The sequence below is a fragment of the Hylobates moloch genome, unplaced genomic scaffold, assembly GCF_009828535.3.
Source record: "Hylobates moloch isolate HMO894 unplaced genomic scaffold, HMol_V3 SCAFFOLD_6, whole genome shotgun sequence".
NCBI lineage: Eukaryota > Metazoa > Chordata > Mammalia > Primates > Hylobatidae > Hylobates > Hylobates moloch.
Genome location: NW_026652281.1, coordinates 146,787,659 through 146,803,375, shown reverse-complemented (window position 1 = coordinate 146,803,375; position 15,717 = coordinate 146,787,659). Strand labels below are relative to the sequence as shown.

At 46.5% G+C, this 15,717-nt stretch overlaps 1 protein-coding gene across 2 annotated transcripts in view; it reads right to left on the bottom strand.

Moving 5' to 3' along the window:
- DOCK2 (dedicator of cytokinesis 2) overlaps window positions 1-14,121 on the bottom strand; it is a 448,549-nt gene extending 434,428 nt beyond the window's left edge. For both annotated transcript variants that reach the window (XM_032158599.2, XM_032158600.2), the window contains exon 1: window positions 13,987-14,121. In XM_032158599.2, the coding sequence (XP_032014490.1) occupies window positions 13,987-14,029 (43 nt within the window). In that variant the 5' untranslated portion in view covers window positions 14,030-14,121. The remainder of the gene's footprint in view (window positions 1-13,986) is intronic.
- Between the last annotated feature and the right edge of the window lie 1,596 nt (window positions 14,122-15,717).

The following is a 15,717-nucleotide window of genomic DNA, read 5'->3' as shown; positions in this document are numbered from 1 at the left end:
GTGAAGATCCATATTCATTCCAAGTACTCACTGATTACAAAAATGAAAGTAACTGACTTTGGCACTTAATTTATAAATCTATTTCTGCCTTTGCATAAGGACCTCTTAAGGCTCCATTTGAAGAAAAGCAGACATGACTGACAAAGGAAGTGGCTTTGCCTATGAATACCCAATTCTGTTTAGTCTTCTAGATGACTAACAGGAAGCTCCGAGCCAGAATGCCCCTCTGCTAAGTTTGATGGCTTATCTCTGTCCTTCAGTTTACTTCTGACCAGTCTAAGATGGGCCTAACCACTCTCAACTTTTGAACAAGGGATGAAAAAGGCAGAAAAACAAGAGGAAGAAATCATAGCCAGCTCCACCCTGCCCAGTGCCTGTCCACAAAAGATAGACAAATCGGGGAAGCCTACCCACAGCCCCTCAGGCCTTCAGCCACTCCCGCAAATACTCATCCCAGCTTCCCCATCATGCCAGGTCGCCAAGCCCTGGGGAATACTGACACATTCCCTATGAAAGACTTGACCTCTCCTTGTACCAAAGTATCATATGTAGGAACCAAAGCAGAACTGGTATCCTGACAAGCCCACTCAGACCGAAGCATTTATGGCCAAGGATCAAAGGGATGTTCCCAAGTACTGGAGCCATCATGGGTCACTGACTCCAGCAAGGACTCATATTGGAAATCCCAGGTTGGCAAGCCACTGGACTGCTATTTTGAGGCAGATGGAACTTCTAGCAACCCTGGAAATCGAATCCACTGATTAGCTACCAATTCTACCTAAACATATTGAAGTACTCTATTCATCAGGAGTCCAAAGAGAGGGAGCTAAGGTGAAAGTAAACACCATTGTTCTAGCACAGTGGCTCATAAAAAAAACTAAAGAAGGTCTCTGTGCTTTGTGCAATTTTAGGAAATAAGTTCAATGTTTCTGTTTGATTTATATATAAGGAAACTGAGGAAGGGGTGAGTAAACAACTTCTCCACCTAATAAGATACATAGATAGATCTCGAAGTCTAAATTCTAACTACTGCTCACCCTGCTTCTTAAGAAAATGGTAAATATTTAGAGCACATTTTACATGCCAAGTATATACTCCATGGTGTTTTCAACAGATATTCATGTGAACATCAAGTGTGCGCTAGATACTGTCCTAAGTACTGTAGACACAGTATGTAGTACCTACTGTGTGCTAGGTATTGCTCTGAGTACAATAGTCACAGTGATAGATAAGACAGACAAAATCCCCAGCACTGCCAGGTGTGGTGGCTCACATCTGTAATCCCAACACTAGGGGAGGCAGGTGGATCACTTGAGGTCAGGAGTTTGAGACCAGCCTGGCCAACATGGTGAAACCCTATCTGTACTAAAAATACAAAAATTAACCAAGTGCGGTGGGGTGCACCTGTAGTCTCAGCTACTCGGGGGACTGAGGCAGGAGAATCGCTTGAACCTGGGAGGCAGAGGTTGCAGTCAGCCGAGATTATGCCACTGCACTCCAGCCTGGGTGACAGAGCAAGATGCCGGCAAAAAAAAAGGAAGAAAAAAAAATCCCTAGCACTTTACTTGTATCAGCCTATTTAATCTTCATAGTAACCTCAAGTTGTTACTCTTCCTGTGACATACAAGAAACTCAAAGAGATGTTAAGGAACTTGCTCATAGCCACACAGAAAGTGGCAGAAAGCAGATTCAAACCCAGAGTGGAGTCCAGAGTCCCTGCTTCCTCACCAGGCCATTGCTGGTATCACACTCTATTACACATACACTGGACTTGTTTACATCCTGTCTTTCCCTCCAGCCTCGGTAAGGATGGAGACTGAGCCTATCTTGTTGACCACTGAATTCCTAGCACCTGGCCCACAGTAGAAGTGCAACCAATATTTATTCAACTTTTAAGAAATGCTCATTGAACTGAAAGGATGTGAATGAACATGAAGGGCAGCTATGTCCCTTCTTCTGGCTATATTCTTTCTTGCGTTTCTCAAGATTGCTTCAAGAGACGCTGACCCAGCTTGGCTGCCAATTTTGATTGCAGCCATCAAGTGCCCTGTGACCCTCTGAGATGGATTCGTACCTCATCTGGGGCCCTGCCATCTGCTGACATGTTTGAAAACACAAGCTTCAGCCAACACCAAGTGTTAATAGAGTTTAGACAAGTGGCTGTATAAGAGGAACAAAAGCAATAATGGAGAAAGAATGTAATTGCCCAAAGCTCACTTTGGAGAGTCTCCACTCCAGGGGGAAATAGAACTAGCAGCAGGTCCACTTTGGATTCAAGTGAAATGTGCTTATTGAAATGCGCAAGCGGTGTGCCTGAAGTCTCTGGACAGGTGTTGGCAGCCTCAGCACTGAGGCAGCATCCTGACATTGCATCCACGAGGGTGACTGCGATGACCCAGCAGAAGCCTCTGGCAGCCACCCCAGAGCTCAAATTCGGGCGGGCGCTAGTCAGCAGCGAATGAGGCAGAAGAATTACAGCCAGAGGGAACCTAGAAGGAGGAGGTGTTCCTCCACCCACCAGGAGAGAGCAGAGGAATCATAAGAATAGCTAACCTCCGCCAAACACTTCCCGCATACCAGACACTATTCCAAGGGCTTTACGCACAGCCACCCATTTAATCGTGAATTTGCAGTTCTTGGGGTGGGTGTGATTATTATCGTCTCTGTTTTACAGATGAGGAAACTGAGGTAGTGCAAGATCAAGTAAACATCCTGGGGTGAACACAGCAAAGAAGGGGCCAAGTGAGGATTTCACCCCAGACAGGCTGGCTCCGGAGCACACGCTCCCAGCCACGCACCACACTCACATCGCCTCTCACGAGTGGAGATGCATTTGGCCCCAGCACTGTGCCAGCTGCTTTAGGCCTCTTGCTGGATCATGATAACAACCTTATGGGCTGCATATTGTAGTGCTCAGTTTTTAGCGAGCCAATGATATGCCCAGCCAACAAGAGGAAAGTTAGGATTCCAATGAATTCTCTAAAACAGTGATTCTCAACTGGGAGTGAATTTGCCCCACTGGAAGAGACATTTGTTGATGTCTGGAGACATTTTTGCTTGTCCCAACCTGGGGGAGGGGAGTCGGGGGTGTCAGTGCTACTAGCCTCTAGTGACTAGAGGCCAGAGATGCTGCTAAACATCCTACAGTGCACAGGACAGCCCCATAACAAAGACTTTCCTGGCCCACAATGTCAACAGTACCAAGGTTGATAAACCCTGCTCTGAAACATCATGCTGGATTTCACTCTCTCCATTCTAGTACTCCTATAGGCACATTCACACACACGTTCTCACACACTCTTGCACTCACACATGCACACACACACTACAGAGTTGGAAGAGAGTTTATGGTGAAATCAATCAAATCAGCCCTCCAGCCCCAAATGCAGAGTGTCTGGCACTTTGCAGGATCCTGCAGGTTAGAAAAGTGGGGTGAAAGGGGGTGGCTCCAGCTCTCCTGAGCTTCTGTGAAATCTAGTTGAAGAGACAAAATAAACGCACAAGAAACAAAGAGCTGTCTTCAGAAGCGAAAGGCTAAACTGCAAGTCACAGCAGCTGTGGACTCTCAGAGGGAAAAAGAGGCCCCACTAAGGAAGTGAGACTGGAGGGAGAGGGAGGGGCAGAGACTGGCAAGGGGAAGAACTGGACTGAGAGCCCCCAAGGAGGTGGGGAGAGGGTGTGACAGCAGGGAAGAGAGGGGGGAAACCAGCTTGATGTGTGAGGGATGGATGGCAGGGCCATCTTAATGGAGTCCCAGGGAGAACTGGTGAGCTTGGTAGAGTGACCATCTGCAGGGGTCCACTGTTTGGAGACGAGTTCAAGAGTACTCTATTTACTGCTGTGCTGTGCTCTCACAGGACCTCGCCTCCTGACAGGGAAATGGATGGGGTGGGAAGATAAAGGCAAGATGGGGCAACTCAGTCCATCTGAATCCTATAAGGCCACCAGAAAATTTTAAAACCTCCAACCCCTACCCTTTACCCATCCTCCTCCCCCTCCACTCATCCACCCACCCACCCATCCATCCATCCACTCACCCATCTATCATCCATCTACCCACCCATCCATCTAATCAACAACTATCCATCCACCTATGAATCCACCTCTTCATCCATCCAATCAACAGCCGCTGAGCACCTGCTCTGTGCTGAAGAAGAACAACAGACATGGCCCTGCCATCATGGAGCTTGTGTTCTACAGAGGTGCCCAGATCATTCAACACGAGGCTGCAAGGAAGTATGAAGGGGATGATGGCAGCTCTAGTAACATGAAGCAAAGGGTGCACTGCCCCCAACCTGTCCAGTGGGGACATTAGTACTAATAATGGTGCTCTCAGCTGCCTCGTACAGAAAGAGAGGTTATGACTGGACTGTAAGCTTCCCGAACTGTTTTATTCATCTCTGGGCCCAAACACCCAGCTAAGGACCATCACTCAGCACAGGCTTACCGTACTTAATTGATCTGAACAGACTATAAGAATTGTTTTCTGACTCTTGACAAGCTCCTGGCTTCAAGAATTCAAACCTTGGGCAGAATGCTTTGGCTATGCCTATTGTATTTGTTTACTAAATAGTTACAGAGTAAAATAAGCACATTTTACCAGGGACCTTAACTGGCTTCCGTGAATGAGTTTTGGCGACATTGCAATGCAGAACTGCACATGTGCATATTTTAGTGGGAAGAAGTGTTTCTAGCTGCCACAGGATTCTCAATGGGACCTATGCTACAATAATGATTAGTTTCTCTGACCTACCACATTCCTGCTATTGCAGTGATGCTGAATGGACTCAAAGTTAACCCTTCATACAGCTCTGCCCTCCAACAATGTACCAGCTAGTGGGGAAGATGACATGCAGTTACCTAACTAAAAGACAAGGTCAAAAGGGGCAACTTCCATAAAATAGAGGGATTTTTCAGAAAGACCTCAAAGATCTATGCCTCAGCTTCCTCATCTGCAAAATGAAGACAGAAGTTATTTTTCTTAGGGTGTCTGTGAGGGCTAAACATGATAACACAAGGGCTTTGTAAATGTACCATGCTATGGGACTGGTACCAAAACAGACATATAGACCAATGGAACAGAACAGAGACCTCAGAAATAACACCACGCATCTACAACCATCTGATCCTCGACAAACCTGACAAAAAGAAGCAATGGAATAAAGATCTCCTATTTAATAAATGGTGCTGGGAAAACTGGCCAGCCGTATGTGGAAAACTGAAACTGGACCCCTTCCTTATATCTTACACAAAAATTAACTCAAGATGGATTATAAACTTAAATGTAAAATCCCAAACCATAAAAACCCTAGAAGAGGCCGGGCGCGGTGGCTCATGCCTGTAATCCCAGCACTTTGGGAGGCCGAGACGGGCGGATCATGAGGTCAGGAGATCGAGACCAACCTGGCTAACATGGTGAAACCCTGTCTGTACTAAAAATACAAAAAATTAGCCAGGCGTGGTGGTGGGCTCCTGTAGTCCCAGCTACTCGGGAGGCTGAGGCAGGAGAATGGCGTGAACCCGGGAGGCGGAGCTTGCAGTGAGCCGAGATTGCTCCGCTGCACTCCAGCCTGGGAGACAGAGCAAGACTCCGCCTCAAAAAAATAAATAAATAAAAATTTAAAACCCTAGAAGAAAACCTAGGCAATTCCAATCAGGACATACACATGGGCAAAGACTTCATGACAAAAACACCAAAAGCAATTGCAGCAAAAACCAACATTAACAAATGGGATCTAATTAAACTGAAGAGTTTCTGCACAGCAAAAGAAACTATCATCAGAGTGAACAGGCAACCTACAGAACGGGAGAAAATTTTTGCAATCTACTCATCTGACAAAGGGCTAATATCCAGAATCTTTAAGAAACTTAAACAAATTTACAAGAAACAAACAACCCCATCAAAAAGTGGACAAAGGATATAAACAGACACTTCTCAAAAGAAGACATTTATGTGGCCAACAAACATGAAAAAACGCTCAACACCACTGATCATCTGAGAAATGCACAATGAGATACCATCTCATGCCAGTCAGAATGGCGATTGCTAAAAAGTCAAGAAACTATAGATGCTGGTGAGGCTGTGGAGAAATAAGAATGCTTTTACACTGTTGGTGGGAATGTAAATTAGTTCAACCATTGTGGAAAACAATTCCTCAAGGAACTAGAACCAGATATACCATTTGACCCAGCAATCCCATTACTAGGTATATACCCAAAGGAATAGAAATCATTCTACTATAAAGACATATGCACACGTATGTTTATTGCAGCACTATTTACAACAGCAAACACTTGGAACCAACCCAAATGCCCATCCATGATAGATTGGATAAAGAAAATGTCAACATATATACCATGGAATACTATGCAGCCATAAAAAGAAATGAGACCATATCCTTTGCAGGGACAGGGATAAAGCTGGAAGCCATCATTCTCAGCAAACTAACACAGGAACAGAAAACCAAACACCGTGTGTTCTCACTCATAAGTGGGAGTTGAACAATGAGAACATATGGCCATGGGGAGAGAAACATCACACACTGGGGCCTGTCGGGGGGTGGGGGGGTTGCAAGGAAGGGAGAGCATTAGGACAAATAGCTAATGCATATGGGGCTTAAAACCTAGATGATGGGATGATAGGTGCAGCAAACCACCGTGGCACATGTATACCTATGTAAAAAACCTGCATGTTCTGCACTTGCATCCCCGAACTGTCAGTAAAATTTAAAAAAAAAAAAAAAAAAAAGTACCGTGCTACAAAAGGTGAGGCAATGGCATGATTTATGCCAATGTCGATGACTATTTAGATCAAGGTTTTCACTAGGGAAGGCCTCGATGCAGCTCTCATTCTTCTAGCTATTCAGACCAGAAACCTTGGAGTCACCACTGGCTCCTCTCTCCTTCTCATACCCACATCCATTCCAAGAGGAAAACCCCATTTGCTCGACCTACAACACATACATCCCGAATCTAAGCATATCTCACTGTCTCCACTGCTCCCTCCTGCTGCGAGCCACCGCCATCTCTTGCCTGAGTTATCACTGTTGCTGCCTAACTGGTCCCCCTGCTTCCACATTTAATTTCCCCTGATTAATGCACCATAAAACTGCTATGTTCAATCCTCTTAAAACATAAGACAGGTCGTTCTACAATTCTACTCCAAATCCTGCAATGCCCCCTCCCCCATTCAGAGTAAAAGCCAAGGACCTCACAATACCTACGAGGCACTGCTCCCTATGACCTCTCTCAGAGAATCCATTCCTTACTGCTTTGCACCTTGCTTACTCTACGGCAGCCACACTGGCCTCCCACACATCAGAGAGGCTTCCTCCTCTTTACATTGGCTATTCGTTCTTCTTAGAAGGGTCCTTCCCTGACTGCCACCACCAGGGAAGCCAGCAGCAAAAACCCACTTTCCAGGCAAACCCTCGAAGTTCAGCTGACACTGAGATGGCCCTGCTGCTTCAGCCCACCATGTCAGTCAGGGTGTCTCTAGGCCTGGCATTGCACCATTTAATTCAACCAAACAAATGCCTGTTACCCCATTCAGACCCTGTGCTGTGACAGTGTGCACGTCATACTGTCCACCTATGTCTCCGTCCACCATCTTAGGTTAGGCTGTGATCCAAGGGGCCATGTGCAGTCAGGGGAACTGAGTGCCCTAGAGCAGGGGTCCCCAGCTCCCCAGGCCACCGACCAGTACTTGTCGGTGGCTTGTTAGGAACTGGGCTGCAGAGCAGGAGGTGAGCAGCAGGCAATCCAGCATTAGCCTGAGCTCTGCCTCCTGTCAGATCAGCAGGGGCATTAGATTCTCAAAGGAGCAGGAACCCTATTGTGAACTGCGCATGCGAGGGATCTAGGTTGTGTGCTCCTTATGAGAATCTAACTAATGCCTCATGATCTGAAGCGGAACAGTTTCATCCCGAAACCATCCCTCCCACCCTGCCCCACCTCCCCATCAGTCTGTGGAAAAATTGTCTTCCACCAAACCAGCCCCTGGTGCTGAAAAGATTGCAGACCACTGCCCTAGAGTGATGAATGGAGAGGGTTCTGGAAAGTGTCCACATTGGCAGTCATACTTTCTCCAGCCTCAGTTTCTGCCACCATGACTTTAAACCAAAGCAGAAGCTGACCTGGTGGGGGGTAGGGAGACAAGGAATGACTTTCTCCAAGAAGAACTAACAACAGAGTAAGACTTAAGCAGCTCACAAACTCAGCCTGACTGTTTTTCAATTCACACCAATTAAGGGAAGGGGGAAGAAAGGAGAAAGTGCCTATTGAAGGGAATATTTGTGGTGTCTCCACCCAGACTCCTCTGGAGTTGCGTAGTGATAAGCACTGTCGTTCCCCATTTGCAGAACATGCGCTGCAGAGCACAGACTGCGGCACCCATGTGTAATTGACTATTAAAAAAACAACAACAAATCCAAAGGTCCAGAAATTAGCGGAGCAGTATGGTGACTACATTTCCTCTCTCAAAAGACAGCAGCAATAGGATGCTGATCTCAGGAGGAAGCAGAGCTTAGAAAACACAATCTGTCTTCAAGGCTCATTCAAATGCAAACATTATGGTTAGGGGCAAGATGTCCACTGACTAATGAGGTGCCCATATAACTATGGATTAGGACAATCTCCTTACATGAACTCAAACAGCCAGCCCAGCAGGCACTCCTAAACAGCCCCAAGTTGCTGAAGCATCTGAAAGTAGGAAGCCCCGGCACCTAAGAATTGGTGGTAGGAAGGAATTGGATGTCTAATCCATGTATTTTTGTTTCACCAGACTAATTTCTGGGGACCAGTCCAAAGGTACAGTCAGCCACTGTAGCAAAGATGCATGTATTAATATCCCTCCAAGCATTGGCTTTGGAATTCTTTTCCCCACTGCGCCTGAGAGGCCTTCTCACATCATCTAATTCAAGATCATTCCTAATATTCTCACTGATATTACAATAGCACATATCACAAGTTGTAATTATATGGTCACTGATTTATTCATGAAGTTCTTTTTCATCTTCTCTATTAGACTGCAGGCTCCAGAAGGATAGGGGCCATATTGGCCTAATTCTAGTAATCTCAGTGACTAGCATAATGCCTGGCACACACGCCCAACAAATATTTAAGAAGTTAATGAAGAATGAATGAGTGAACAGATGAACAAGTTAATGAGTGAGTGATGCTCTCTATCCTTTCAACTGTTGCATTTGGCAATAAAAGCAGTATAACTGGTCCCTCTGTAGTGAAGTTCTGCCCTGGGTGTATTTGGGATGCAGGTTCCACTCATGCTTCCTACTCAAAGAATCAGTCCCCACCCATGGCTTCTGCTAGATGAGTAGCAAGCCATGTGACCCCCACCTCATAGTCACAGAGAATTAGACCTGCCAGGGGCAGCACCCTCACCAGAGTGAGGCCCATTGTTAGGCTGACAATGACCTCTGACTTGGGTGGTCTTTCTTACAAAGGGAAATCAAGCTACCACTCTCTTCTGTTGGGACTTTGAACAAATAAACACAGAGAGAAGATTCAGTGGATGCTTGAACTGCAAGGTTGTGCAGAGAGGGATGTGTTGCATGCTGGGGCCACCACTGTGGTATTAGAGTATCAGTTATGAAGGAACAATGCAGTCAGAGGGAGGTGGTGGGGAGAGAAAGGAGACCACAGCTGGCATGCTCAGAGAAGCTGAGAAGCCATGAGGAGAGGCAGAGGTTTCCAGGGTTGCCTCAGTTCAAGCCCTTTCCGAGGCCTGGCTCCTCCTGTTTCCTGGATTTCCATGTGATTCTTCTGACCCTAAAATACACCACTTCCCCCTGCTCTCCCACAGATATACACCACACACATTTTCATTGAACTGGTTTGACTAGATTTTGTTCCCTTCAACAAAAATCCATGCACAAATGACACCAGCACACATTGCCCACGCCAAATCTGTCAGTGTGCGTGGATCAGCTCTGTCCAGGGTCCTGGGCTGTGACAGCATCACCCACATCCCTGGACCACAAGCTGGTTACGGATTCCTCCATATTCCCCAATGAAGACGTGAAAAAGACCCCTTCTCTGCTTTCGCAGAGACTGTTATGGTTTGAATTGTGCCCCACCCCTCCAAAATAAAGAGACGTTGGAGTCTCAACTCCCAGTACCTCAGAATGTGATCTTATTTGGAGACAGTCTTTACAGAGGTAATCACATTTAACTGAAGTCGCTAGGGTGGGCCCTAATCTAATATGACTGGATGTCCTTTTTAAAAGGAGGAATGTGGAGACAGACACGCACACAATGAGAATACCACGTGAAGATGGAGGCAGAGATCAAGGCAAAGCTTTTGTAAGCCAAGGAATGCCGAGGATTGCCAGCAAACCACTGGCAGCTGGGGGAGAGACCTGGAACAGATTTTCCCTCAGCCCTCAGAAAAAACCAACAAATATTCCTCAACATCACACATGGGTATAAAACCATAGCTAGAGAGAAGCTGCATAAAGAACAGGTTTCTGATCAAAATATGCCACTTCCATAGGGCATGTTGATTATTTTGAGCTGGATACAAATAAGACTCAACAGGTACAGAAAGAAGCTTTCCTGGATATTTCTTTATCTGAAGAAAATACTAAGAAATAAGGACTGCCATAAATCCCCTCTCCCAGGGAAGTTTTACGGCAATGAAGAAGACAGAAAGTTGGCTCCAAGATGAACCTGCATAAATAACCCTTTATCTTCCATTACATTCCCCATATATTTCCCTTCCCACTGTTTGCTGCCCTTGGAAGCCTAAAACCCTCCTTTGACTTGCTACTTCTCTAAACCTTTATTGTACCTTTGCTAAGATGCTGTATAAGCTCAAGTTCAAACCACCCCTTTGAGTAGTCCATATGTAAGCAGGATGTACATGCTAATAAACTTGTTTTCTCTTGTTCATCAGTCTTTTGTTAGTCTAATTTACGGAAAACCCAAGATGCAGTAGCAGAAAGAAGCTTTTCCCTCTCCTACAAGAATAACTAGAGTCCCACACAAATCTGCCTGGCAGGCTTAGCTTCAGGGTAAACAAAACCTTTTTCTACCCTCACCCTTTATCTCAGGACTCCTGCCTTGAAGCCCTCTTTATAGTCCCAAAATACTATGCCAGAGACCACAGATTATTTGTCATGAACTTGTGTCCCCACCAAAATTCTTATGCTGAAGTCCCAGTCATCAGTGTCTCAGAATGTACTCCTATTTGGAGATAAGTGCATATTCAGAGTTAAAGGGGTGATTCAGTCCCTTAGGGTGGGATGCTAATCCAATATGACTGGTGTCCTCATGACAGGAGGAAGAGACAGCAAGGGTGTGCCTGCACAGAAAGCAATGAAGAGGCAGCAAGACAGCCATCTGCAAACCATAGAGATAGGCCACGAGACAAGCCAACCCTGCTGGTACTTTGATCTTGGACTTCCAGCCTCCAGAACTGTGAGAAAATACATTTCTGTTGTTTAGGCCACCCAGTCTGTGGTATTTTGCTACGGCAGCCCTAGCAAACTAATACATCATCCTCAATATTCTTCCTCCTCTCCTTACTTATGAAGAGAACCCCTAATTTTTAGCTGGGTGCATGGCTGCCTACATTACAGACTACATTTCCTAGCTTCCCTTGCAGCTATAGTCAGTCATGTGATTACATTTTTGCCAATAGGATGTAATGTAAGAAATGTCAAGTATGGCTTCAGGTAAATGTCTTTAAAGGGAAAAGCCATGACCTTCTTTTTCCCTGCATCCTTTTTGCTGGCTGGAAGGTGGACATGATCACCAAAGTTTAAGCAGCCTATGTGGCTCAGGAGGCAGAAATGACATGCCAAGGATACAGTGTGAGATATAGAATGAACCACCTTACCACCTTTTCACAGACCATTTCTGAGCTTTCCATGCGAGACAGAAATAAACTTGCAGCTTGGTTAGGCCACAATTTTGGAGGTTTTCTGTCACCCTTTGTCACACTTAACCCTAACTGATACTGTTAGTTTCTCTTTCTACCTCCTCCTTTTCTGCCCTTTCCTCTCTCCTGCAAGGAGAAAGCTCTCTTCACTGACAAGAGCCTCAGCCAGAGTGGATTAACCTAGTAAAGGTTAACAGGCAATGTTGATTATAAGTGACCTCCTGCTAGATTAACCAGGCAGTCAGTAGACAGGTAAAACTGTTACCCATTTTCCTTCTATTCTAAGTCCAATTCCCCACTCCTATCCTAATTAACTATTTAACTTCTTCCAGATGACACTGCTCAAAACCTCCAGTGCTCACAGAATGAAATCCAAACTTTGAAGCTTGGCACTCAAAGCCCTTCACAATCTAGCCATAATCTACCTCTGCAATTTTTTTTAACACTGAAAGCAATACTAAAACCAAAACAGACTACTTATTGTTTGACCCACACACTTCAGGGATGCCAGCTCCCTGCCTTTATCCATGATGTTCCCCTTCTAGATGCTTTTCTGGTGCCATGCAAAGGGCTAGGGTCTGAAGATAATTGAATTTAAGGCCCGCTCCATTGCTTCCAAGTGAGGTAAACTTGGTTACTTCACCTGTAAAGTGGGAATAATACACTGCCTCACATGGGGGTTCTGAAGTCAGACAGAGATTGCAGGACCTTTGGTCTTGCAAACCATGAAATACTACAGTCTCATAAGGCATGACTGTCCTGAATCTGGCATTAGGGTGCATCTTGGTGCTGGTGTCTCTTGGTTCTGAAGCTGCTAGGTAAGACCCTGGACCTCAATCACTAATTCTTATTGAGCCCGCACACTACTAAATGTTTTCCACGCATAACCCCATTCAATCCTCACAAGAGTCTCATGAGACCTGCATTATTATTTATACTTCCACTTTATAGATGAGGAAACAGACCCCGATTTGAACTCAGCTCTGACTTCCCAGTCCAAGCCTCTAGGCTTACACATAACTCCTCAAGGGCAGAAGCTGTATCCTTCCTTACTTTGTAACTGCCCCTTGAGGATATGAATTATTATTTGTTCTCTGGATGGGGACCATTTATATCAAAATGACCCCACAGTGCCCAGTACCCAGTAATTGAATGGACAACTGCTGATCTCTCCAGGGCAGTGTTTCCCAAACAGTGGCCTGGGGACCCCCTGCATCAAATCCCTCTCGGCGCTTGGGTCTTCCAATGCCTCACCTGTGAAATATTTATCTCTGAGATGGTGTCTGGTATCTGCCTGTGTAGGAAGCTCCAGAGTGACTTTTTATTTGATATTTAAGTTTAAAAACCACAGTGAGTCCATGGAGATTGCACCACGGGTGCCACTTAAGAGAGAGTAGCAGCACCTGAGGCCTCCCTTCCCCCAGCCACCACTTCCGCCCCTGAGCTCCAGGCAGAGGCCTCTGGGAGTTTAGATGGCTGAGGCTGACAAAGCTAGCTTCTTGGTTACCCTAAGACCACCTGGCGGGAGCCTTTTTCCCCAGAGGCTCTTGGGAGCTGAGTAGAGAACCCCACCGTCCAGCCCCGTCCCCCAAGCTTGAGCTGCCCTCTGGATGCCCTGCCAAATCAGGAGTCATCTGACCCAGGAGGAACAGACAGGGGAAGCAGGCAGATGGGTGTCGCTTTGGAGGGGGTGGAAGTATGCATGGTAAGGCTCAGCCAGAGGAAAGTGGAGCTCCCTCTATAAGGCCAAGTCTCCCATGCGGCGAGTTGGGGCACTCCTGGGGACACTGAGTCTGGCGCGAAGAGCTGAGTTGTCAAGTGCAGGTCTTGACCCTATCTCGGAAATGTATAAGGTTCCCTCAGCAAGCGAGAGGGCCAGGGCTGTGCTTAGCCTGCGGGGTGGGGTCCCGTCGTCCTCTCCCCGAGCCTCGGCTTTCCCGCCCCGAGGCCCCGCCGCGGGCTGCGCCCTCCGACCTGCAGGCAGCGCGCCCTGCCCACCCCGCGCCGCCAACCCCGCAGCATCCTCCTGCTCGCGGCTCTCCCCCCACCTGTCCCGCTCCCTGCCGCGCCCTGGCGCCCGCACCTACCCACGCCCTGCCGCTCCTTGTCAGCTTTGCGCCAGGGGGCCATGACTGGGCCGGGGCCTCGCGTCCTCCCGTGGGGAAGCCGTCAGGGGGTGGCTGGGCGCCGCAGGGCCCCACTTCCTTCCTCTTTTCAAACTCTTCTCAGGGCCCGCCCTCTCCTCCCTCCCCGGGGCTCCCCCCTCCCTCCTCCCTCCCGTTGGGCAGGGGCACACTAGAAGGCTGGTGCCCCGTAGGCTAAGACACGCCACCCCACCCCACTTCACGCAAAGCTTGGGGACCACTCCCACCTTGTCTCCTCCCCAGGCGAGGGGGCAGAGGCCAGTCCCTACCTGGGGCTCCCCAGACCACCACCGCAAGTGCAGAGAGTTTCCTGATTGCCGTGCCTAGGAAATGAACAAACCTTCCCCTTAACTCCCCTCAGCAGGAGCTTTGGTGTCGGATCTGGATTCGAATCCATACGGGGACAAATGACTTCATTTTTCTAAGCTTCAGTTTTCTCATCTGTGAAATGGGATACTAGTACCTACTTCATATGATTATTGTGAGGGTTAGAGAGACAATGTACACAGCAGGTGACATGGAACAGTAAATGTTTACCTAGAGGTGGATCCTTCACAGCCTTTTTTTTTTTTTTTTTTTTTTTGAGACGGAGTTTCGAGTTTCTCTCTTGCTGCCCAGGCTGGCCTGCAACGACGTGATCCCGGCTCACCGCGACCTCCGCCTCCCGAGTTCAAGCGACTCTCCTGTCTCAGCCTTCCGAGTAGCTGGGATTACAGGCATGCACCAGCATGCCCGGCTAACTTTGTATTTTCAGTAGAAACGTGGTTTCTCCGTGTTAGTCATGCTGGTCTTGAACTCCCCACCTCAGGTGATCCGCCAGCCTCAGCCTCCCAAAGTGCTGGGATTACAGGTGTGAGCCACCGTGCCTGGCCCATTTACAGCTTTTTATCGTTTTAGTGCCACAAACCCGTTGGAAAATCTGATGTAAGCTCTAGAAGCTCTACTCTGAAAATACGTAAATACACTATTTACCACCATCACTGCAAGGTGAAAGGTGCTGTCACAGCCAGCAACAGTGGGACCCAGGAAAAGAGCCCTAGAGTTAGGCTAATGGAGACATTTCCTCGAAAAATATCATTTTTGCTCTGAGAACAGATTCTGTCCAAAAAAAAAAAAAAAACCGTGTCTGATCCACAGTGATAAGGCTGAATTTAAGTTTTGCTGAGTTTTCTTTCTTTATTCATGACTCTCACTACCCCCTTCTGCCTTACACTAGAGAGTCATTAAGATAGATTAGGCAATATCACAGCTGAACTGGAGCAACAAAAAATTATTGATTTTGTTTTATCTGCAGTTATTTTCTTTTCCGTTTTCTAGCAGCACAAATTAGGTAATAATGTCTTCTACAGTCAGCAGTGGTATTAGGGTTCCACCAGATGACCAGAGTAGGAGATTTTATATATATGCATACATATATATGCATACATATATACACATACATATATATGCATACATATATACATACATATATATGCATACATATATACATACATATATGCATACATATATGCATACATATATGCATACATATATGCATACATATATGCATACATATATGCATACATATATATGCATACATTTATATGCATACATATATATACATACATATATGCATACATATATACATACATATATGCATACATATATACATACATATATATGCATACATATATA